At 33.2% G+C, this 23103-nt stretch overlaps 1 protein-coding gene across 1 annotated transcript in view; it reads left to right on the top strand.

Moving 5' to 3' along the window:
- Window positions 1-1833: 1833 nt before the first annotated feature.
- Window positions 1834-23103, top strand: part of LOC134684753 (uncharacterized protein MCAP_0864-like) — a 44510-nt gene continuing 23240 nt past the window's right edge. Inside the window, exons 1-2 of the mRNA XM_063544060.1 lie at window positions 1834-1967; window positions 2653-2872. Of these exons, the coding sequence (XP_063400130.1) occupies window positions 1834-1967; window positions 2653-2872 (354 nt within the window). The remainder of the gene's footprint in view (window positions 1968-2652; window positions 2873-23103) is intronic.

Here is a 23103-nt window from a genome sequence, read left to right as displayed (position 1 = left end):
CACGATTGTAGATTCTTTTGTATCCTTTGTGTGCCTAATTACATTAAGGTTAAATTGGCCAATTTACTGATTTCTGTTTAGTAATGGAATTAATTTAAAAACTTACCTTTAATTTTTGTAATTTAAATACGCCTGCACTGGGAGTCGAACCCGTCCATGAATTCTCTTAAGTGTCACTAACATCAACGAAACCTCTCGGCTTCCAATTGGTTACGATTAACTTGTCTAAATGAATACTTGATATACATTGGTACAACGGACTCCCATGTATTGTACTTTTATATATACAATAATTGGCAAACGTTTAGTATGAGTTGGTAGCCGCGAGGTTTCACACACATGCTCAATGAGTTAGAACTTGTCGGCTTAGGTTCGAATCCTGGTATTTTTGGTTGTCCCTATATTCTCTAGTTTTCCTGTTTTGATTTTTGTTTTTAAACTTATTTTGGATATTTTGTTTAATAAAAGCGAGTTTGGTCGTTTATTATCGGATCATTGTTAGCAATTCCATGTGTTTGACACGAAAATGTTAGCATTATAGATGTCCATTTTTATTTTATAAATCAGTATAGTAGGATTTCATCTGTTTATTCGCAAATTCTATGCAAGAAAATCGTGATGTGCCAAGAATAAGACTTCTTGTTAGAAATTATGGACACATGCTTTACATATATGCTATATATTTATTTTGTTTGTAAATTGTTGTCCCGGGCTTTGACACATTCTCCATTTTCATTCTCAATTTTATTAGAAATAAGATCAATTATGTCTCATTTTGTCAAAACATATAATGTTCAGATGCATGATAAATGAAAATCTTTAAGGGCAGACGTGTTGTGTAAAACATGTATTTGTATTGTTTTAACCATTTAAATGTAATATATAATTTATTGTAATGCATCGTTTGTCACGATTACCTGGTTATTTAAACTCACTTACAATACCTTCTAATTAAGAATAGGTTTTAATTTTGAAAAGACATTATCACAATAGTTTAAGTTATAGATACAATGGATAAGCGTTGATTCATGAAAAACAAACCATTCGCCCTGCGGGCTCATGGTTTCTTTTTCAAGAATCAACGCTTATCCATTGTATCTATATCACTGATTAGAGAAGGAGAAGATATAACTAAGGGTAAACGGAATGAAAACATTAAAACCTTAACTAAAATTATAACAAACGACACGAAGGAATTGATGATATGGACGAAAGACGAACAAACAGAAGCTAGATTGATGGAAGGTGTTACAAAAACTGAATCCATAAAGTTTCAAATGGTATCATGGATCGGGGAATCCTTTAATGTTAAGTACCGAATTATAGTTTCACAAAACCCAACAGCTGATACAGAAGCGTTACTAAAATGTGTTTTGGAAAACATAAAACAAATTACTGTTTGTAATTGAGATGACAGCATAGCGGTAACTGAATGGATGAAAAACAATTATTCAACGTTGACAGAATCAATCGTAATAGACAAAAAGGTTTATAAACATGATAGCGGGAAACCAAGAAACGTTTGACGAAAAAACTAAACAAGAAATAAGAAATTCAACTGAAATGAACTAGCTATCATCCAGTAACATGTATAGAAATTATGACATTGTATTATCGTAAACCACAAGCAATAAGGAAACAATTATATATTGGCTAGCAGATAACAAAGCGACGACTAGATGGGTAGTAAACAAAGAAACATATATCAAATGGATAGAAAAGGAGAACGAATCGATACATCAATTGGTAAAAAAGAAAATTGGAACGTTGTTTGATTTGATAAGAAAAGAGTACGACATATTTACTAAATTGATGGAAAAAGAAAAGAAAGCGATGGTTTACTGGATTACAAATGAAAAGGACATGCTAAATGAATGGATTCAAAAAGAAAAGGAAACAATGGTAGGATTGATAGAGAAAGAGAAGAACATGCTTAATGAATGTATACAAAAAGAAAAAGCAACAATGTAAGAATTGATCGGGAAAGAGACGTTGAATGAGCTGCTGCAAAGACATAGATAAACATTAATAACATTGATAGGCAAACAGACAGAAAGTGGCGGAATTGATCAAAACGTTAACGTGAAAGTAAAGTTAACCAAGCCGACAGTAGAGGGGTTCTATTTTGCCAACATATTTTATATTTTGTTTAAAATTGTAGTATTTACAAGGAGCATATATTTATGTACTTGTACAAAAATCAAACATGTAAACATGTTGATTGTTTATAGAAGACACGTCTTTGGTTAATTATAGTTAGGTCGGTTCGAGTTGGATATTTAGTTCTTGCAAGAGTAACCTCTGGTAGTTAAAAGTCATTCGAGCCATTACAGTCAAGCTGTACAGTAGCATTTATAAGTTTATCTTCAACTTATACGTTCGTTATATGGCAAGTTCTGGACGTGAAGTAAGGCCACATTTAAGACATTATGATACTGATATAACAGATAGAGATATGGTAACCATAATTGCAGACATAACTTTGAACAATTTTAAACAGTGAAATTGATAGCCTAAAGAGGGAACTTGAAGAAGACGCGACGAATAATTCAGAAAACCTGTTTGAACATCTTAAATCAGAACATTCTTATAAGTTTAAGTTTTACAGTAACCAGGTTCAGCATTAATTTAATTCTGAAATTGATCATATAGTATCCAGGATGCAGCCGAGCGTGATGAATATTCTAAAGTCAGGAATATTTACTATGGTCTTAAGGAGAAAATTCATAAGCGGAACAAGTGTAGTATGATTGCAGACAAGTCACCAGCTGGATTGGATACAGTAAAAGAATACCTGTCAGACAAGTTTGATTCCGATTCCGAGGATGAGAACACGGACGTTGACGGACCAAGAAGCACAAGGAACAACAGCGTTTAGAGATCAAGGTGATAAGTATTGTTTACTTCATGTATTGCTTTTCATCATATTGAATCTATACAAAAAATATAAAAATGAACATTTGGATACAATTCAGAACATGTCATTTGATTATGAAAAAGAATCCCTCTCCATGATCGGTTTAGGGAAATGAGAAGACCATATAATTATTTGAAAGATAATTCATTTGTTTAGACATGATTGTTAATAGTTATTCTATCCCGTTTATACTGTTATATTTGCTGAAATTGTTTTAGAAGCTAATTCAGAATAAGGACTTGTGTAGACTATAAACATTTTTTTGTTTATCCTTGTTCAGAGTTCAATATTTGATAATACATTTTTATCTGTATCTGTGTATAGTACATACTTTAGTGTTACTAATTCACTCACTGTTTCGGTACAAAGATCGGAAAAAAGGGGGTAATTGTTTTTACCTACATGTAGTTAAACTAGTTTGGGAATAAATAATTCAGTTCTTCTTTTGGTGGTATCCAGTTATACGTCAGATTTTAATTTGATTATTGTTGCTTAATTATTGTTAATTACCACTGGGATTGATACTTGTAGATTTCTTTAGGATTGAGTACTTTTTGAGTAACTATTTGTCTTAATCACTGGGCTCTTTGATGGTTAAATCTAGTGAATGTGTTGGTTAATATTAAAAGCACCTGACAGATTGTCATTGATGCTAATTGACTGGTTATTATCAAAGCCACTGTGCTGATTTTTACCAAAGCCACTTGACTGTGTGTTATTGAAGTCACTGGGGTGGTTGCTATTGAAGCCATCGAACTGGTTGCTATTGAAGTCACTCGGCATGTTGTAAATTGAAGGCACTGGACTGATAGTTACTTAAGCCACTTAGGCAGGTTGTTAAGGAAGTCAAAATCACTGGTTGGATGTCATTGATGACGCTGGACTAGTTGTTAGTGGAGCCACTCGGCAAGTCGTAATTAAAGACACAGTGCTGATAGTTATTTAAAACGCTGGGCATGTTGTTATTGAAGCTAGTGGGCAAGTTTTGGTTGAAGCCACTCGACAGGTTTTTATTGACACAAATGGACAGGTTGTTATTAATGCAAGTAGGCAGGTTGTAGTTGAGGCCACTAGGCATGTTGTTATTGAAGACATTGGGCAAGTCGTAATTAAAGCCACTGGACTGATAGTTATTTAAGCCACTTGGCATGTTGCTATTGACGCCACTGGACAGGTTATTATTGACGCCAGTGGGAAGGATGTTGTTGAAGACACTGTGCTGGTTGTTGTTAAAGTCACTGGGCCTGTTGTAATTAAATTCACTTGGCTGATAGTTATTTAAGCCACTGGGCAGGTTGGTATGGAAGCCACTAGGCAGGTTGTTATTGAAGCCACTTGTTAGATTGTTATTAAAGTCACTGGGCAAGTTGTTATTGACGCCAGTGGGCAGCATGATGTTGTATACACGTGGCTGGTTGTTATTGAAACCACTTGGATTGTCGCAATTAAAGCCACTGGGCTGATAGTTATAGTTGCTGGGCATGTTGTTATTGACTCGATTGAACATGTTGTTATTGATGCCAAAGGGCATGTTGTTATTGACTCCACTGGGCAGGTCGTAATTAAAGCTACTGGGCTGATAGTTATTTAGGTCACTGGGCATGTTTTTATTGTCGCCACTGGGCAGGTTGGTATAGACACCAATGGGCAGGTTGGTATGGAAGACACTGGACATGTTGTTATTGAAGCCACTGGGCAGGTTGTTATGGACGCCAGTGGGCAGCATGATGCTGAAGAAACGTGGCTGGTTGTTATTGAAACCACTTGAATTGTCGTAATTAAAACCACTGAGTTGATAGCTATAGTCATTTAAGTTACTAGGCAGGTTGGTAAAGACCCCACTTGGCAGGTTGGTATTGAAGCCACTGAACAGGTTGTTGTTGAATCCACTTGGCGGGTTGTTTTTGAAGCAACTGAGCAGTTTGTTGTTGAAGCCACTTGGCAGGTTGTTGTTCATGTAGTTGAAGCCACTTGGCATGTCGTTTTTAGAGCCACTGGACTGAATAGTTATAGTTATTTGAGCCACTAGGCAGATCATCATTGATGTCACTAGGCATGTTGTTATTGACGCTACTGAACAGGTTGGTAAAGACGCCAATGGGCATGTTAGTATAGACGCCACTGGGAAGGTTGGTATTGAAGCCACTGGGCATGTTGTTATTGAAGACACTGAGCTTGTAGTTAGTGAAGATTCTCAACTGGTTGTTGTATGAGACCCTGGGCTGGTAGCTGTTGAGGACACTGGGCTGGTAGTTGTTGAAGTGACTGGCAGGGACTGGGCTAGTTGTTGCTGAAGCCACTGGGTAGGTTGTTATTGAAGACACTTGACTGATAGAAGACATTGGAATGGTTGTTGTTGAGGACACTGTGCTGATTGTTGTTGAGGACAATGGGCTGGTAATTGTTGAAGACACTGGGCGTGTTGTTAGTTAAGACTCTGGGCTGGTACTAGTATGTATTGAATCAATTGGCAGGTTGTTGCTGAAGATACTGAGCTGGTAGTTATTAAAGACACTTAGCAGGTTGTTATTGAAGACACTGGGCAGGTTGTTGTTGAAGACACTTGGCAGGTTGTTATTAAAGACAATGGGCTGGTTGTTGTTGAAGACACTAGGCTTGTAGTTATTGAAGCCACTTGGACGTTTATTATCAAAGTCACTAAGTATATAGTAATTAAATTCACTGGAAAGAATGTTTTAGACACTACTGATTATTATTCAAGCTATTTGGCTGAACTTCAGAAATACATATTGGTATTATTAGATATGAAACAATTGCCTAAATAAACTTCTTTAAATATCTATATGTAAGATGCTGACATACACCTTGGTTAATTTTTAATTAGAATAACATTCACTTAGAAGTACAATGTTCATAAGTTCCAGACGTCTTATGTATACAAGAGCCAGGGCTAACACCGGTATTTCTGATCGGATTATTCTGGAGCAAAACAGGTTAAATCGGACAGAGGAAAGTATGGTTACGTAAGAGAAGACTCTAAAGCACAGTTATCTGTTTATTAAACAAATAAGGTATTAAAATAAATACTCAATGCTATTTCCCCGTTCTTTGTGTTTCGAGCGCACTTGTCTCTGCAAGTGGCGTCTCCCATGTGAGAGTTTGTTGTTATTTGATAAATATTTTATATTCGGTTGAGATTGCGAATCAGTATTTATCAAAGTTGTACAAAAATCGAACATGTAAAAACGTTGTTGGTTTCTAGTTGACACGTTTTTGGTTACTTATAGTAAGGTCGGTACGATTTAGATATTGAGTTCATGCACGAGTGAACTCATGTAGTTTAAAGTCATTCAAGCCATTGTAGTCAAAGTGTACAGTAGGATTTTGCCAAGTAAATACTATTATTATCTATATTATTTATTATCAGATTATGTAAACCACTAGCTATATATTATGGGAAAACCAGTACCAGCTGCTTAATAAATGTAGATTTATACGAACTTTCCACACTATTATACTCAGATGTATAATAAAATGTGCGCTTGTCTCTGCAGGTGGCGTCTCCCTTGTGAGAGTTTGTGGTTATTTGATAAATATTTTACATTCGTTTGAGTTTACGAATCAGAATTTAAACTTCATTATATTGTTTTTACTACATGAATATAAAATATGTTGATAAAAAGCTTTACAGTTTGCCGATGAAGCATATCGCGATCGACAATATACTTTACATCTGGTTGATTGAAAAACTAAGAGACTTGTACATTTGATACGCTTAGTATGTCATTGCAACTATAACAAAATAGTGGCTCGGATGTCGCCCAATATAAAAAAAAAAAGTCCGAAACAGACGTCACCATGGACGCAGTGTCGTCTGATACGGCAGATGTCCCCCTCATTACCATACATGACAAATATCCCACACATGACACATTCAGATCATCATACTAGTGACAATAGCAATAGTACACATACACAGCCATGTTTAGTTCTTCTAAAAGACATTTCTGGATCTTCATGACTCTGAATTATTTCGAATTGTGAAGCCAATGACTGCAAAACTTGTGAAATTTTAATAACAATGCTCAAATGACTAGCAATTTAACTAAAAAATCTTATTTTATAAGATGTAACGATGATCTGTATTGTAAAGCTACAAATGTCGTCTACGGATTAGAGTGAAACTAAAAGGCTAAACGAACGTATGTGCGGCCATACATGTACATTGTAGATCAGACATCAACCACAATGCAACCGACATTCTTTACTGGTTTTTAATCAACCTGATCATTCAATCGTTTCTATGAAAGTTCGCATTATCGAAAAGAATATACCACAGGACTAACAATCCTAATCTTGCAACGCCTCTCCGTAGACAAGAATAGGACTACTAGATTCTACAATTGGGAACTGTGACACCAATTGGTTGCAATGACAAAATTAATGGTATAGGTATTCTGTCTAGTCCTTCCTGTAGCTCTGTGAATGTGATGAATATTTTCAACTCTGCTCCTCGACATAGACACAGTCATGGTCATCGTAATTATACATCAACTCGCCAAGGTATTCATCACATTCGTTACCCCTTTCAACACTTCATTTTCTGTTCAATTTATTTTGGTAACCACTGTTACGAACCCTCATTCAAACTCACAGCTATCATTTCGGATATTGCAAGTCACAAACTTCTCCAACTAGTTCGCATTAGAAAAGATGAAAAATAGATCTTTTCTTATACTTTCCTTTGTCAACACAGATCTCGATGGCGTCATCTTGAGCAATATCCTTCATCATAAGTTAGTTCAATCGAAAATACCTCCCTATTTTAAAAATTAGTCTGTAACAATCATTCCTTGTAGCTATATACCAAACCAATTGCAACTAAAATTTTCAATTACAAACCGATTTTGCAGGATCTCCTTATTGACAACTTCAAGTCTAAATCTCCAGATCGTGTGCTAGTTCCAAATTCACACACATATAATCGAGCTGGCCACGTTATTATCGCTGACCTTAACATTGTCAATTCCCTGGAAAATGTGTTCTTTAAATGTGCAAAATATTGTGAGCCTAAATTCATCATTTGGAAACACAACTTCAAAATACCACGCATTGCCCTAAACGCGAGAAATAAACGCCTAGTCTTGCCAAAATGTTCCTGTATTCTTATGATGCTGACTGCATCCAGATTTTTCTTAGAAAGATAGAAAAGAATTTGGCAATATCCGTTGACTTTGCTTTTCTCTATAGAGACAATGTTCTCTCACTAAATTATTCAAAAGTTGATTACTGGAAATAAATTATACAACAGTTACAGTTAAGTCTGACTCATATCTTGACTTACATGCAGAAAATGGCAGTGAGGGTCGGTTGCAAACAAAATTTTGAACTTTCAATTTCTTTGTAGCAACATTCCAATACTCATTATTCGATATTCCCCGGCTTGTATTTACTATCATGATTTCTAGATAGAGGGTTGCTGCTCACAAGGTAGCTATTAAACCAAGAGCTCCAAATGGTGTAGTGAATTCATCCCTTCGTAAACGTTACGGACGCTACCACGAGTTGGTTGACCGTTACGGAATATCCGTTTCACAGATGATATCGGATATGTTCCTTATGTCAAAACTACAATCCCGTTGACTTTCACGATTGGGATCTACCGTAATAACCATTTACTGGGTTTGTAATAACATGAGCAACACGACGGGTGCCACATGGGGAGCAGGATCTGCTTACCCTTCTGGAGCACCTGATATCACCCCTAGGTTTTGGTTGGGTTCATTTTGCTTAGTCTTTCGTTTTCTATGTTGTGACTTGTGTACTATCATTTTTCTGATTGTATTTTTCTTCGTTGTCAGTTTTTGTTTGTTTTGATCCATGAGTTTGAATGTCCCTAGGGTATCTTTCGCCTCACATTAACACTTATATGATCGTTTTAATTAGTTTATATAATCTGATAATATGGAATAACGTAATTGGTCAGCTCCCTTTGAACCGCTTTAAACATATTAAAGACAATTCCGATACGTGGTACAACACAATTTAACGATACAAATGTAGCAATTATGATTGCAAGGAAATTATAGCTTCGAAAGAATTTAATAAACTGTGTTTAAATCGAGAAATTACAAGTTAACGTATGTTTCAAAGAAAAAAAGAAAGCTGTACACATAAAACTGTATAATTTAGATACAACAAGAATATATCGTCAAATTCAAACCGATACAACCATTGACCTTCAGTACCAATAACTTAATGGGCACCAAAGGAGGTAGTCATCTAATTCAATGTATGTGTTATCTGCTAAATTAGTGCAAGGACATATAAGTTAAAACATAACACGCACATTTGAATTGTTGAGTGAGAGGATATTTACATGAAACTGTATAAGTTGCATGATAATGCTAGTTTTTTCATCTTTCATGACAGTCTTCATTAAAGAATAAATTACAGTAATAAAATAAGTCGGCATGTAGGGAGCACAGGGAGTTTCCATATAAATGTCGACTCTTCGTCGACATTACAGCAAAAACGTATAAACTGTAATCCTTGAAATATCTTTTTTTTTTCAATTTTAAATTTTCAAATTTTTTAATGCAAATCACACTAGCTGTTCTCTATATATATAATGCAGTTTCCTACTAACCAATTTGTTATCTGTTGCAGCTCAAGCTTTATTTTATCGGATACTTTATAAACACAAATTTCACATTTGAGTTATCTCCCATTTATTAAAAAACTATTTCAAACAAGTTCATGAAGTTACATTCTTAAAATAAAGGAAAATCAATCGCAAATCAATTACGAAGAATATCAAAATGGTGAAAGTATTATTTTCGTTCGTTGTATCCAATTCTGGTAAAATTGAAAATACATAATTTTTCTTTGGTGTACTGTAAACAGTTTCGTATCAAATACTATGGGTAGTTTTCCAACTTACTTTAGCAATGGAGGGACATCCGTATCTATTTATATATATGGCAATCATATTTGTGGCTTTTTTATAGCTAAGATTATTTATTAGTAAGTAAGCTTTCAATTCAAACAGGTTGATGGTAAGATTTGTTTTTCTTCAAATTAAATAAGACATACATTCTTTAAGGGAAAACACAAATGTAAACTTCAAATTTTGTTGGCAGTGAACATTTAAAACATAGGTGTGTATGTACTAGGCTACATGTGTATGGTGTGCATCTGACCTGGTTTTCGTTTTTTGTTGTTGAGGTTTTTTAATTTGTTTTACTCTTGAGTAGAGTTTTTTTACCTGATGTTATATTTTTTGTTTAATTATCAACTACGGAAAATTATAATGCCAATGCTATCTAGTTTGTAAAAGTATTTTGTTAAAGAATATCATGCTTAATGAGAGTCACCTATGCATATAATTTTAGATATTGGTGTTTGCCTGAAATTTTTAAACTGGTTGTTTTTAATTTTGTCTCTCATGAAAAATATTAGTAGGAACAAATACAAAACGTTATTAGTATACACACACACACACACACACACACACACACACACACACACACTGAACAGTATTTAAAACAGGTGGTGAATTTTCTTTTATACAAGATTTTAGCAACGCATTACTCTCGAACGGAATGAGATACATTATTTAAAAGGCCTCCTTACATGTATCTTTAATAGTTTGATTTCAAAGTCAATTGATATAAAACCAAACCTTACGAGATAAAATTATGATAAAAAACAACAACAATAAAAACAAAACACTTAGTTATTTACAGGTCAAAGATAAAATTTATGAAACTGTCAATACAAAAAATAACGATGTACCGTTATGACTTTAGCAGGAAGCTTAAAACAAAAATTTATGAAAAAAGACATGATTTACCATTTCCTATTGTTAAGTATCTATTGTCAGATGCTGATGTACCGTTGTCACCATCTTATGGAGTTTATTTATCTCAACTTGTTCGATTCACATCCAATATTATATGGTAATATTGTACATGTTCTATACAAAGCACAAAAAATCGGCATTCACCAAAAAATTTAACAAAACTTTAACAAGACCTATTCATAAGATATATATAAACGATACTGTTAGTCATGGCATTAAAGATGGCCTATTTTGGTATCAATATTGATTCTTAACTGGGATTTTGCATCATTATTTAACCTATACGTTCTAAAATCATATGATGGCATGATACGGATTATTTTATTATAATATATTGAAGATGGTGTGATACTAAATTCCGAACGGGAGGGATTGGTCTTGATTTCATACCTAATAATCTTAAATCAATTTAATTGAGGTCTGGAGCTGGCATGTCAGTAGCTTCTATATGTCCTATGTTGATTTATATATCATTTTCATTTTGCTTAGTATCATTTGTTACCTTTTCTGACATCGAACTCGAACTTCTTTTGAAATGAAATTACTGTGCGAATTGCTCTGTGTTTGTTTATTCTACTTTGGCTAGGGGTGTAAGGAGAAGGGTTGAGATCTAACAAAGTTTAACCCCGCCATATGTTTGCACCTGTCTTAAGTTAGGCGCCTCTGGACTTGTTTTGTCTTGTATAATTTAATTTTTAGTGTATCTATATATTTTGGAGATTAGTGTGACGTCCATTTTCACCGAACTACTGCACATAATGTTAAGGGACAAGTTGAAGCCCGCCTCCGTGTTCGGTATTTTCTCGATGTGTTGAATCATACATGTATGTGGCACTCAGATGTTTTCTACCCGATGGTAGTGTTATTTACTCTTTGAAATATTCGCCATTTAAATACTCCACTTTATTTTTCAAATGCGATTTTTTTCGCCGTAAAGGATATAAGTCGATCACAATCCATTCTGTAAAATATTGGTAAGGTCTTTATACACTTAGTCATGGTAATTACATCATCAAATAATTTATTTTGTACTAGGCAATTAATTAAGTATATATAAGAGAATGATAATTCCTTTCTTCACTATTATCTTTTTTTCTACATGCCCTATTTACAGTTTAAATAAAACAAATACATAGTTGTATTTCACAACCAATATTTTTTGTCCGGCTTTATACTGTTTCATTATGTGAGGGAAATGTCATATTGATAAACTGCCTTTAACAGTTTTTAGTATATACAAATTCCTAGTGTTTTTTTTTATTTTCATTTTATTGGAATATTAGAAATACCTCTTTTACCCAACCGCTTGTTCAGTAATCAAAGATTTTGGAAAGTTAAAGTTTGAGATCATTTTTTTATTTAAAAACATATGATGTTGACAATGATGATCTTACAAATACAACATATTTCCTGTTTACGGAACCAAAATTAATAAATGTTGGATCTCGTATACATATAAAACGAAACACTACTTGTAAGGACAGTATTGTCAGAGGCTGAAAAGGGTAAGTTTAATGATTTTATTTACCCAAATTGAAAAGTACAAACTATCAATAATTTAACGAATTGTTATTATTAATTAATACAATTATTTTTTTTCTTTGAATACCATATTATTTTGACGAAAGGTTATTCATGAGGTATATTTTGCTCGAACGTATAAATATTTTTCTGTTTTTATCATTGCGACTTATAATTATGTTTATACAGGTTTATAAACATTGTGATGTAAGGGTTACTTTTTAATGACCTCTGGTTGAACACACATCGCTTGTCCTTAATGTACATTATTGCTGGTTGAAACATACGCTGAAAAACGTGTATATAGGAATCATTGGATCAAGTGTTTTTGTTTCAAAAATGTCTTGATTTAAACTGCATGTTCGAAAACATTCGTTTAATTTTGACAAATATCCAGATGTTTTTTTTTTTCAATAGCAGTACCCATCCGGTAATATATATGTTTATATACTAGTATTTTAAGCGATTTCTTTTTTTTTTGTCTTCTTAATGTCAGCTTCACAAAAGATTGTTTGGAACGTTTGCAATCAAGAGCTTACCTATATTATAGATAATCCTGTAACCTTTGTTGTCCTATATATTGCATTTATGTCTCGTACGCTGCTTTCGTTAGAGTTATAAAAAAGAAGATGTGGTATGATTGCCAATGAGACAACTCTCCACAAGAGACCAAAATAACACAGACATTAACAACTATAGGTCACCGTACGGCCATCAACAGTTGTTCCTTCTTGTCTTATTTCTCGTCTTATGTGAAAAGACTTCAATATTTATATCTTTTTTAATAGAAGATAACAACATGTAATCTGAATTTATATTTTTACACGCATAAATGGGGCTAATTTATTTACACCACTGTCCCCGGAGTGCTGCGAGTTGAAACATATGTTCAAACCCGCTACATTAGTTATGTGCCTGTCAAGAGACTGTAGTTCAATGATTGTCGTCATTTCTGCCGTGTTTGGTTTTCGTAACTTGTTTTGTTTATAATAGTGATTTTTTTTATTTTTTTTTTATCTTTTCATATTTTTTATATTCGACTATACGGTACGGGAATTTTGCAATGTTGAAGGCTGTACGATTGACTATGATTGCTTACATTCACTTCATTTTGACAGTTGTCTCATAGGCATTCATACAACATCTCCTTATCTTTTTATATTTAACATGTTTAAAAAGTCATATTACAAACCATATTAAATCTATTGAGTGTGTATTGACATTTGTACTCGTGAAATGCTTGTCTTGAACGATATCCAATATAGGAATAAATGCAAGAACTTATCAATAGTGATTTTTTTCGCAGGAATTGTGTTCTTTGGTTCGAGAAATAAACCTTTTTTTTTATGGAAAATGTAATCTTTAATTCGCAAAGATCCACACTTTTTTCTTTTATAGTTGTGACCATAGTATCGTAACATATTTTTTTTTCTAGAGATTTTGATTTTCCTTTTTTAGTGTTTTATGTATTTTTTTAACTTGTTTTTTTTTTTCTTTTACTAGGCATACAGATTGTTGAAACACTGAAACATACCAAAACAAAAAGTTTCACTGTATCGAACATGTTGAAGTTGGTGCTACTTCTATGTGCAATAACGGTAGCAGAAACTGACGCAGGTATAGATACAAACTTATTTACAACTTACAAGTACCGTTAGCGCCATGTGTCGCATTTGGCGCAAATGAGTTACAAACACATATATAGAAATTAAATGAATTTGATATTTTAATTTAGAAAATATATTGATCTTGAAAATGAAGGGGATAAAAATAAACACATGCACTGACAGAACTCCTCACGAAAGTATCACCAACATAACGAAAAAGGAGCAGTCATACAAATTTACATGATGAACGCTATCAGATAACGGAACGAAAGAAAACAACTGTCACAATTCTGATTCGGTTAAGATATTTTCCGAAGAAGAAAACAGACATAAATACATGAATAATAGTTACTCTATAATGATAAATGATCTCCCTGAAGTCTAATGAGTTTATGGTTATTCCTAAAAAAAAAAAATACATTTTTACTCCTCGCTTAACATGCTTAAGTATAAAACCCTTGTTCTTTTGTTTTTGGTATCAGTGGTATTTTTGAAAGATTTTAATGTTATTAGAAAGTATTGTGTATTCGGCAAAGAACTGTCGAAGGGCTCTGCAAAAAAGTTCCATAGCCTAAAACAAAAATGTTTATATTGTTTGAAAATGACGCAACAATATATGCCTGTATACATAATAGGTAAACATACGATGATGTTCTAACTACAAATGTTGCAAACCATTAATAATGAAAAAAAAATCATTTCTAGATCACAAATCCTACAATAACTTTCTCAAAAGTTGAAATTGTCAACCAATGTATATATTTTGGTATTGATTTGGCCCTACTAAATCTTAAGTTTAATCACAGGAACTACAAGGATTTATTTGAAATTAATTTGAATCTTATATACAATTTTTAAATAAATGATAGAAAATACAATTCTATAGTACGTTTGTGTAAATCTAATACGTATTTCCATTTCAGCAATATGCGGAAGTAGCAAATATGATTCACGTTTTCAAACCTGTTGCCAGGGAGTGTTGAATTCGTTTAGTGGGCCGCACATATCATGCTGTAAAAGTATGGCATATGACAGTCGTTTTAGCAATTGTTGCCAAGGAGTGTTGAATTCGTTTAAAGGGCTGCACACATCATGCTGCAAAAGTACGGCATATGACAGTCGTTATAGCACTTGTTGTCAGGGAGTGTTGAATTCGTTTAGTGGACCGCACATATCATGCTGTAAAAGTATAGCATATGACATTCGTTTTAGCACTTGTAGCCATGGAGTGTTGAAAAGGCAATAATTATATTTCTTTTTTTTTCTTTTTATAGAATTCAGAGGTAATTTTCTACTAAACTGTGCCCTTCCTAACATTACTTGTTTTTCTCCTTCAGTTACAATGATTGAAATAATGAGAGGACATGATATTTCTTATTCCATGTATATTTTTGAATTGCTGAAACCGAGTGTATCAACACTTTGAAGAAAAAATGTATCTGACATCCATCTTTTATTTAAAATACAAGATGGCGCATGAAATATCAACCGATGATATAATTGAGCAATAGGTTGCTTTATTATTCATCGATATTTTTTACTATAACTAGGTTACATGGCCCATAAGATAGATTGTCCATATATGTTCAACCGGTAAACAGGATAGCACGTCCAAACTTCCATTTAAAGGAAGTATAGTCCAAAAAGGATTGACACTTTTATTGCAACATGCCACTCAATGATCCATCTGAGTAGTTTCGAGCATATGTTTCAGCACAAATCTAGGTTAGAGGGATATTCACCGCAAAAGATCATCTAATTTCACATCTTAATTCCAAGAGCATACAATTACGTTTCTATGCACCCTCGACTACAAAACGGACGCCCCTTCAGTATTGTTTTAATTACAATAAAAAGAAGGTCATCAAATAAAAAGCTTTTGATTAATGTAAATTTTATAAAAAAAAGGAAAATAACATTGATACCAACAAAAATAAACCCAAGGAAAATTTTAATCGGAAAATCCGTTATCAATAGGCAAAATCAAAAGTTCAATCACGTCAAACGAATGGAAAACAACTGTCATATTCCTGTCTTATGTATAAAATGGTAGATTTAAGCTGGTTTAAATAAAGCCAAAAGTACCGCTGTTCGAAAGTCATAAATCGATTGAGACAAAAACAAATCCGGGTTACAAACCAAAACACATCAACTATAAGAGGAAAACAACGAAACAACAGAAACCAGAAGTGAACAAAAACAAACGACAATGCAACACACACAGAAACGAACTATAAATTAACAACTGCCATTTTCCTGACTTGGTACAGGACATTTTAAGAAAAGTGGTGGGTTGAACCTGGTTTTGTGGCTAGCCAAACCTCGCACTAGTATGACAATGTTAAATCTATACTATTAAACGAGAAGACCTCATTTTGGGTGTCGCTTCTCTTCTTTCCACAATAAATTAATCATCATGCCTCTGTGTCCTATGTGTACAGTGCATAATCGCATTTGTCATCCATTCATATGATTACTCAGATTGAGTTATTTTGGCTGAAAAACGAGAAAAAAGACGTCCGAAAATGTTTCCGTCATTGGGCGAAATTTTAAGTCAGATCAGACTTCCGGTATGCGTTTTCCTGTATACTTTGAACATACATTAATACTACCGAATACAGTGTATTTTCTGTCTTATATCCGTCATTTTAAGTCAGATTAGACCTCCGGTTTGCGATTTTGTTTTTACTTTGAAACAAATGCATATACTACGAATAAAGTGTATTTTCTATCTGATTCATTTTCAAGTTTACTATCCACGGCAATCACAGGGTTTTTTAATAGAGAGGGTCTGAATTATATATCAATGACCGCTGTGGATCAATTATTAAACTGAGAATTGACTGATAATGACGTCTGGAACGGGTGTTTTTCAAATCGAAATTTCAGGATTGACCATTTAGCGATCCGGGATTTCTTTTTTCGAATTTCGGGATGTCGAGATATTTAATTTGTATAATAAATTCAGAACCTCGGGATTTCATGTTTTTAGCCCGGGATATTGGGATCAGGGCCCCTCCGCAGTGGCGGATCCAGAAATTTCCATATGCAGGGGCCCGCTCCGGTCATGCTTCAGTGATTCCCTATATTAACAACCAATTATTTTCCAGAAAAAGGGGGTAGGGCGGATTTTTTTTGGTGGAAAAAGGAGGATCCGGGCTAGAAAAACAATTATCCTGTCCCAAATTACCTATGACTTTTGGTACCTTTTCTGAAATTCTCAAGTCACTAAATGTTTTACAAAAAAAGAATGCCAATGAGACAGCTCTCCACAAGAGACCAAAATGACACCGACATTTAAAGGTCACCTTACGGCCTTCAACAATAAACAAAAGCCGATACTGCATAGTCTGATATAAAAGGCCCCGAAATTACAATGTAAAACAATTCAAATGAGAAAACCAACAGCCTTATTTATGTACAAAAATGAACAAAAACAAATATCACTGAACCACTGAATTACAGGCTCCTGACTGGAATGTTCATAATACATGTACACTAAATGTATGTTCATAATGAAATTAATAGAAAACAAAAATGCTGTTTTTGTTTTGTAACGATGATTTTATTTAAAAAAAATTACAAACCAGATGTGTTTGCACTATCTTTGCAAGTGAGCCCCGATACAAGCTCCGAGGGATTTTTTTTTATAAACATAGGTCTGGAGTAGATTTTTATTTTCCAGCAAATTTCATAAATTCATAAATTGTTTTGTGCATTTATTACAAAACAAAAACAGCAATCAGGAATTGAAATTTTTGTGATTTGGCGTACTTGATCATATTTTTGTTTACAATGTATAGTTATCTCATAAAATGATGTGTAAACTTGTTACATTACACAAAATAAATGGCATTTAGTGTTGTTAATCTGGTAAGGAATCGATTAGTGATAAATGAGGGCAACAGTAGTATACTGTAGTTTCATAGTCATAAATCGACTAATCGAGAAAAAAAAACCTGGTCAAACGCAAAGCCGATTGAAACACGAGGAAATAATTGTATTGCAAATACTTGTGTTTGGTATGAACATCAAAAATTATAACATGTATAAAATAACCAGTGAATGCAGTCTTTCAACAGTAATAGAGCGCTTAACTAAACATTACCGAGGCATTTGGTGAATGATAATAAGAAAGATAGATTACAGCAATGAAATTCAGAAAGAAATCGATCTATATCGAATGCATACACCAAAAGTTGTGCATAAAAGTAGTATTGAAGTTCAGATTACTGGTTCAATACAAATGATGTTAAATGTATGGTAAGTTACTGGTTACTTTTTTTCATACGATAACCGTTTCTTTTTATTATTCGCAATTATTCACCATAATGGTACTTTCTATCAATGAAATAATGAGTGTATTACATTATTTCCAATATATCGACTTATATTTCTGGAGTGTACTCTATTATTGTCGTCATGATATTTGAACACTATTATATACATTGTACATACATAAAAAAGTTATGATAAACCTGTTTATATAGTAGACCAATGGAGAAGACTTCATAAGTATGATTTACTTGTGTCTAATCCATTTTGCTTTAATTCAGCAAATAAAATATGTTTAAACTATAGTAGACCAACAACAGTGTTAATTTACTGTCACACCAGGTTAGGTAACTGAAAACTGTATAAAAATTAAAAAAAAAGTAAAAGTAGTCAACAATGCATAATGAATAAAGACAACAGTGTTGTACCGCTGTTCGAAAGTCATAAATCTATTGATAGAAAACTTTGCTGGATTTTGATATACAACTTCCGCATTTTATCTTACAGTTCGTGACAATCAGATCTTATTCCATAGCTATTTTAGATGATTTCAAAAGATTTTCTTTAGTTGGTTTTTAAAATCTAGTGGCCAATATATAAAAAATTGTATGAACAATGTAACACCATATAAGTCTTCTTCAATAACTGTTATTCCTTTTTTATCGTTCAATCCAACATGGCCGGACATCATAAGCTTTTCAAATACAAATTTCATTTACAAATCTCTACCTTGTCATGACAACATGTATTTTTTATATTTGTTTAACATGTATGATAATGACGATAATATTGTTATGCTCTCCTACAGTTAATTAACATATACATTTCCTTTTATTTTTATTTTTAACTTTTAAAAACATAAAGATTTTTACCTTCTACGACTTTACTTGTCTCTATTGTGACTTGGATATTGTGTTGCATCGTGTAAAGGGAATATACGCTAACCTGGTTCCAAGTCAATTACAGCGCTATCTGACGATAAGTTGTCCATTAACAGTCTAAATGTCCCGCTTCGTGTCTCTGTTGTTCAACCTGGCAGAACCTACGTGTACGTATTGTTATAATGACTCATTATTTCTCGCTCTTGACATTAAATAGCTGCAAGGAATTATTTAGCAACCAACCACTCAAGGTAAAACAATAAATTAGTAAATCTACTTTAACACTAACGACATATCTGTTTTGAAGAAAGATACAAATTCTTCCCGTTTCAGGCATTATCATGGATCGGGATATCGTTGGTTACTACGTATCGAAGTTTTTTTCTCAAATCATCTGTTTGGATGAAGTCAAAGGTGGGGAGGTTGGTACATAAAATTTCAAGTCCATAATAAAGACCTCACTAAATTTGTATCAAAAGTACTTTACAATGTCTATTGTATCTGTTCCATTTCACATAATATCTTTCTTTTCTTCTGTAGAATAGCAAGTGGTTTTAATATAAGCCTGTTGAGACTAAAATTGCATTAAAAAAGACACATTTTTTTTTTATCTCTTATGCATTTTTTAATGTAAATATGTGGCACGGCCTAAATTGACCCTAATTTTTTTCCAGTCTTACTTGGCCTAAGACCCTTTTAAACTATTATGATATGTTATTTGTAACTTTTCTTTCCATTTAAAGTACATTCAATATATATGTAAGGATTATTTATAACCAAAAAGCTTCACAAATTTAAAATTGCTGGAAAATATTACATCTTCATGTAAGGCCTCTTTCATTGACAAAACTCAATTTTTAGGCCCAGGCTCATATACATTTGACTTTTGAATAATTATGCTAAGTTTGATAAATCAAATGAGTACTCTATTGATTATAGTACATGATAAATTATATATTAAGGCATTCATTTAAAAAGTATTTTTTGCAATATTACAGTTTTTAAAGCCCCAAATGTTGATAGTTGATTTTTTTTAATGTTAACGTCAAAATTTAACACGCAAAGATGAGTGTAGAATTTTACATATTGTCTATAATATATATTCTCTTGTTATGAAACTTAGTAAGCAGTGTTATAATTCATTAAGCTTTTGTCATACCAAGTTTTTTTTAAGATTTGTCAACTCTTTCTATCCTATTAGCTCCGAAACCACAATAGTCGTCCCTTGATTTTCGTTGTTCACGAATATAGTCCCTAGTGATGACAGTGGGTTACTTGCCATTAATTTTGATACCCCTTCCAAATTAATTTCTCCATGAGTAATGCATCAAATTGCAAGAAGGGGGTGAAATTAGACTGTAAAAAACTTTGAGCCCAAATTTTAAAGGAAAGTAGTGATTTAGTCCAGCTGAAAAAGGTTAGAAATTAGCACTTCGGAAGCTGTCAAAAGATTTCAAGACGCCCTAAACATAAAAGTGTCCATATTTGGGTTAGAGCCGATGAAGTTTTCTATAATGTCGACAGATTTTGTCCCAAAAGTAGTACAACACACTGTAAAAAAAAATTTAATATTCATTCATGTTCTAAAAGAAATGCACTACGACATAATTGTGGTCTCGGACCTTCTGTGTGTGTTAAATTTTAATGTTGTGTCGTCATTCTCCTCTTATATTTAATGCGTTTACTTCGGTTTTGGTTTATGACCCGGATTTGTTTTTATTCTATCGATTTATGAGTTTTGAACATCGGTATACTACTGTTGTCTTTATATAGAGAACAGCTTAGTATTCGATGGAGGAGGAAGCAAATCCGTTGCATTTACCAAGCACGTAGTGAGAAGAGTAGATCTAATGCAGATCGAGGAGTAGGTCCTACTCTGTGGAAGCTGTATTGGTTGTAATACAAAACCGATACTTCCAGTAGGAATAGGTAAACTTAGTATATTTTCATCACCTTCTGTAGTAGGGGTTAGCCTACAGAATGCATTTAACTCGATATCCGACTAACCCCGGAATCGTAAGGGAGCCACCATTTCAGAGTTCTCAAAGTCTTTTTATTTGCTTGACTACAATATAATTTGATCACAATGGGGATAAAAATATATTTTAAAGAAAATAACACAGCCCCTCACCTTCTTGAAGTCAATCGTCCCTAACTACATGTATACATCAAATATATGCATAGTCACTACAATGTCAGTACCATATATACACATGTAGCACTCAATACAGAGCCATACAGGAAGGCTGGTATACACTTTTTTGATCTGGTCCTTGTTAGTAAGCCTTGCACTGATTTTAGTAGAAATGGTCTCTGAAATCCTGTTATGTAAATCTAAAAATATAACTTTTGTTTATTACGCGTCTGGCGTACTAATATAAATTATAATTCTATTAACTTTGATAACTTATTATAGCCGACTATGGGATATGGGATTTGTTCATTGTTAAAGGCAGTATAGTGACCAATAGTTGTAAATTTCTGTATCATTTGGTCTCTTATGGAGATTTATGTCATTTCAACCATTTGTTATATTAATTTGAACGATGTAGATGTACACATATATTTTTACAAAAGTGTGTTGCTTTAAAAGTATACTGGTATAATATATGTTGTTTAGATGTTAATAGCAAAGATGATCAAGACACAAAAATTGCTTACAGTCAGTCCAGTGTGACAGGTACAACATGCCCTGTATTGTATTTACTATAATATGAACTAAGAAAGGGAGGTAACTCGTAATATATTATCATACCTGCCTTTAAAAGGGAGTAGGTGTACTGTTTTTCTCCTGCCTGTCTGTAAGTCTGTCAGTCTGTCCCCTGAAATTGTTGTTAAACTGTTGTCAAAAACTTAATTTTAGGGCTTGCAAAAATAAAGAGTGATATATGAGGAAGCTTTACCACCTGCTAGTTTTCTAATGCATCACTCAACAACCTCTTCAATACCAAACCCTTATGTATTCTTACATTTAAAATTTAACAAAAAGTAAATTCACAATTATACTGAACTCAGAGGTAAATCTAATCGGAAAGTCCATATTCACATGGCAAAATCAAATGACAAAACACATCAATAACGAATGGACAAGAACTGTCATATTCCTGACTTGGTACCAGTAAAATAAAATAAATAAAATAGTCAAAATATGGGTACAGCAGTCATCATAATGTAACAATTTTGAAAGGAACACTTTAACAGAAAACAAAAAAACATCCATCTACAAACACATTCATTGATTCGCGTGTCTGACGTCAATACATTGTATACGTCACATATTTTTGTCGTTCAATGTTTATACAAACAATTTTAAAATTTCACTTTGGCAATGTTAGCATACAGGGTTAAAAATTAAATGGTATGTAAGAATTAAATCCTCTAGCGCTCTTAGATGCGATATTGAAAACCTCGCTATTTCTTGCGATATTGAATACCTCGCTATTTCTTTTAATGCCTAACCTTGTGCACGCAGTGTTCAAATGTTAGTTAATTGAGGTAAAATCACGCAAAGGCGCCTTTTAACCATATTGTGTCCCTAAAGATACCATTCTTAATTGTATGACTATTACGAAACCAATAACTAAATAAAAATTCGACCGATTCCTTTTGGGACTGGGCTTTAGCTTGGAGTTATATCAATATCATATATATGAGTCATGATCATTGATAGATACTTTGAAATGTATTCACATGCGGTTCTGCTTCATATACAGAGGTAAGACGATACATGACACTCATTGCCATGTAAGAGATCTACCAATTGAAGACTGTACCTACATTTCAGTCGTAAGCAATATTATATTCTTGATTTCCATACCTTTTCTTTTTTTTTTACATTTCATAACCTTCCACATGCAAAATAGGTATTTGTAAACACTGAAGATTTCACAAAGAAAAAACGCAACATGTTCGATCTTTTGTCAATTCAAGTGATTGTTTTTCTCTCCCTTTCACTTGTTTCAGTTATTTTATTTTTATATTTTTAGGTTAAATCCGCCGTCGTTTCTTGTGACGTATTTTGAATTCAGCAAAGGTTTTGCCAGCCCAGTAGTCAGCACTTCGGTGTTGACATGAATA

Source organism: Mytilus trossulus, chromosome 9, assembly GCF_036588685.1.
Source record: "Mytilus trossulus isolate FHL-02 chromosome 9, PNRI_Mtr1.1.1.hap1, whole genome shotgun sequence".
NCBI lineage: Eukaryota > Metazoa > Mollusca > Bivalvia > Mytilida > Mytilidae > Mytilus > Mytilus trossulus.
Note: the sequence above shows the minus strand (reverse complement) of the source record. Positions and strands in the feature narration are given on the sequence as shown.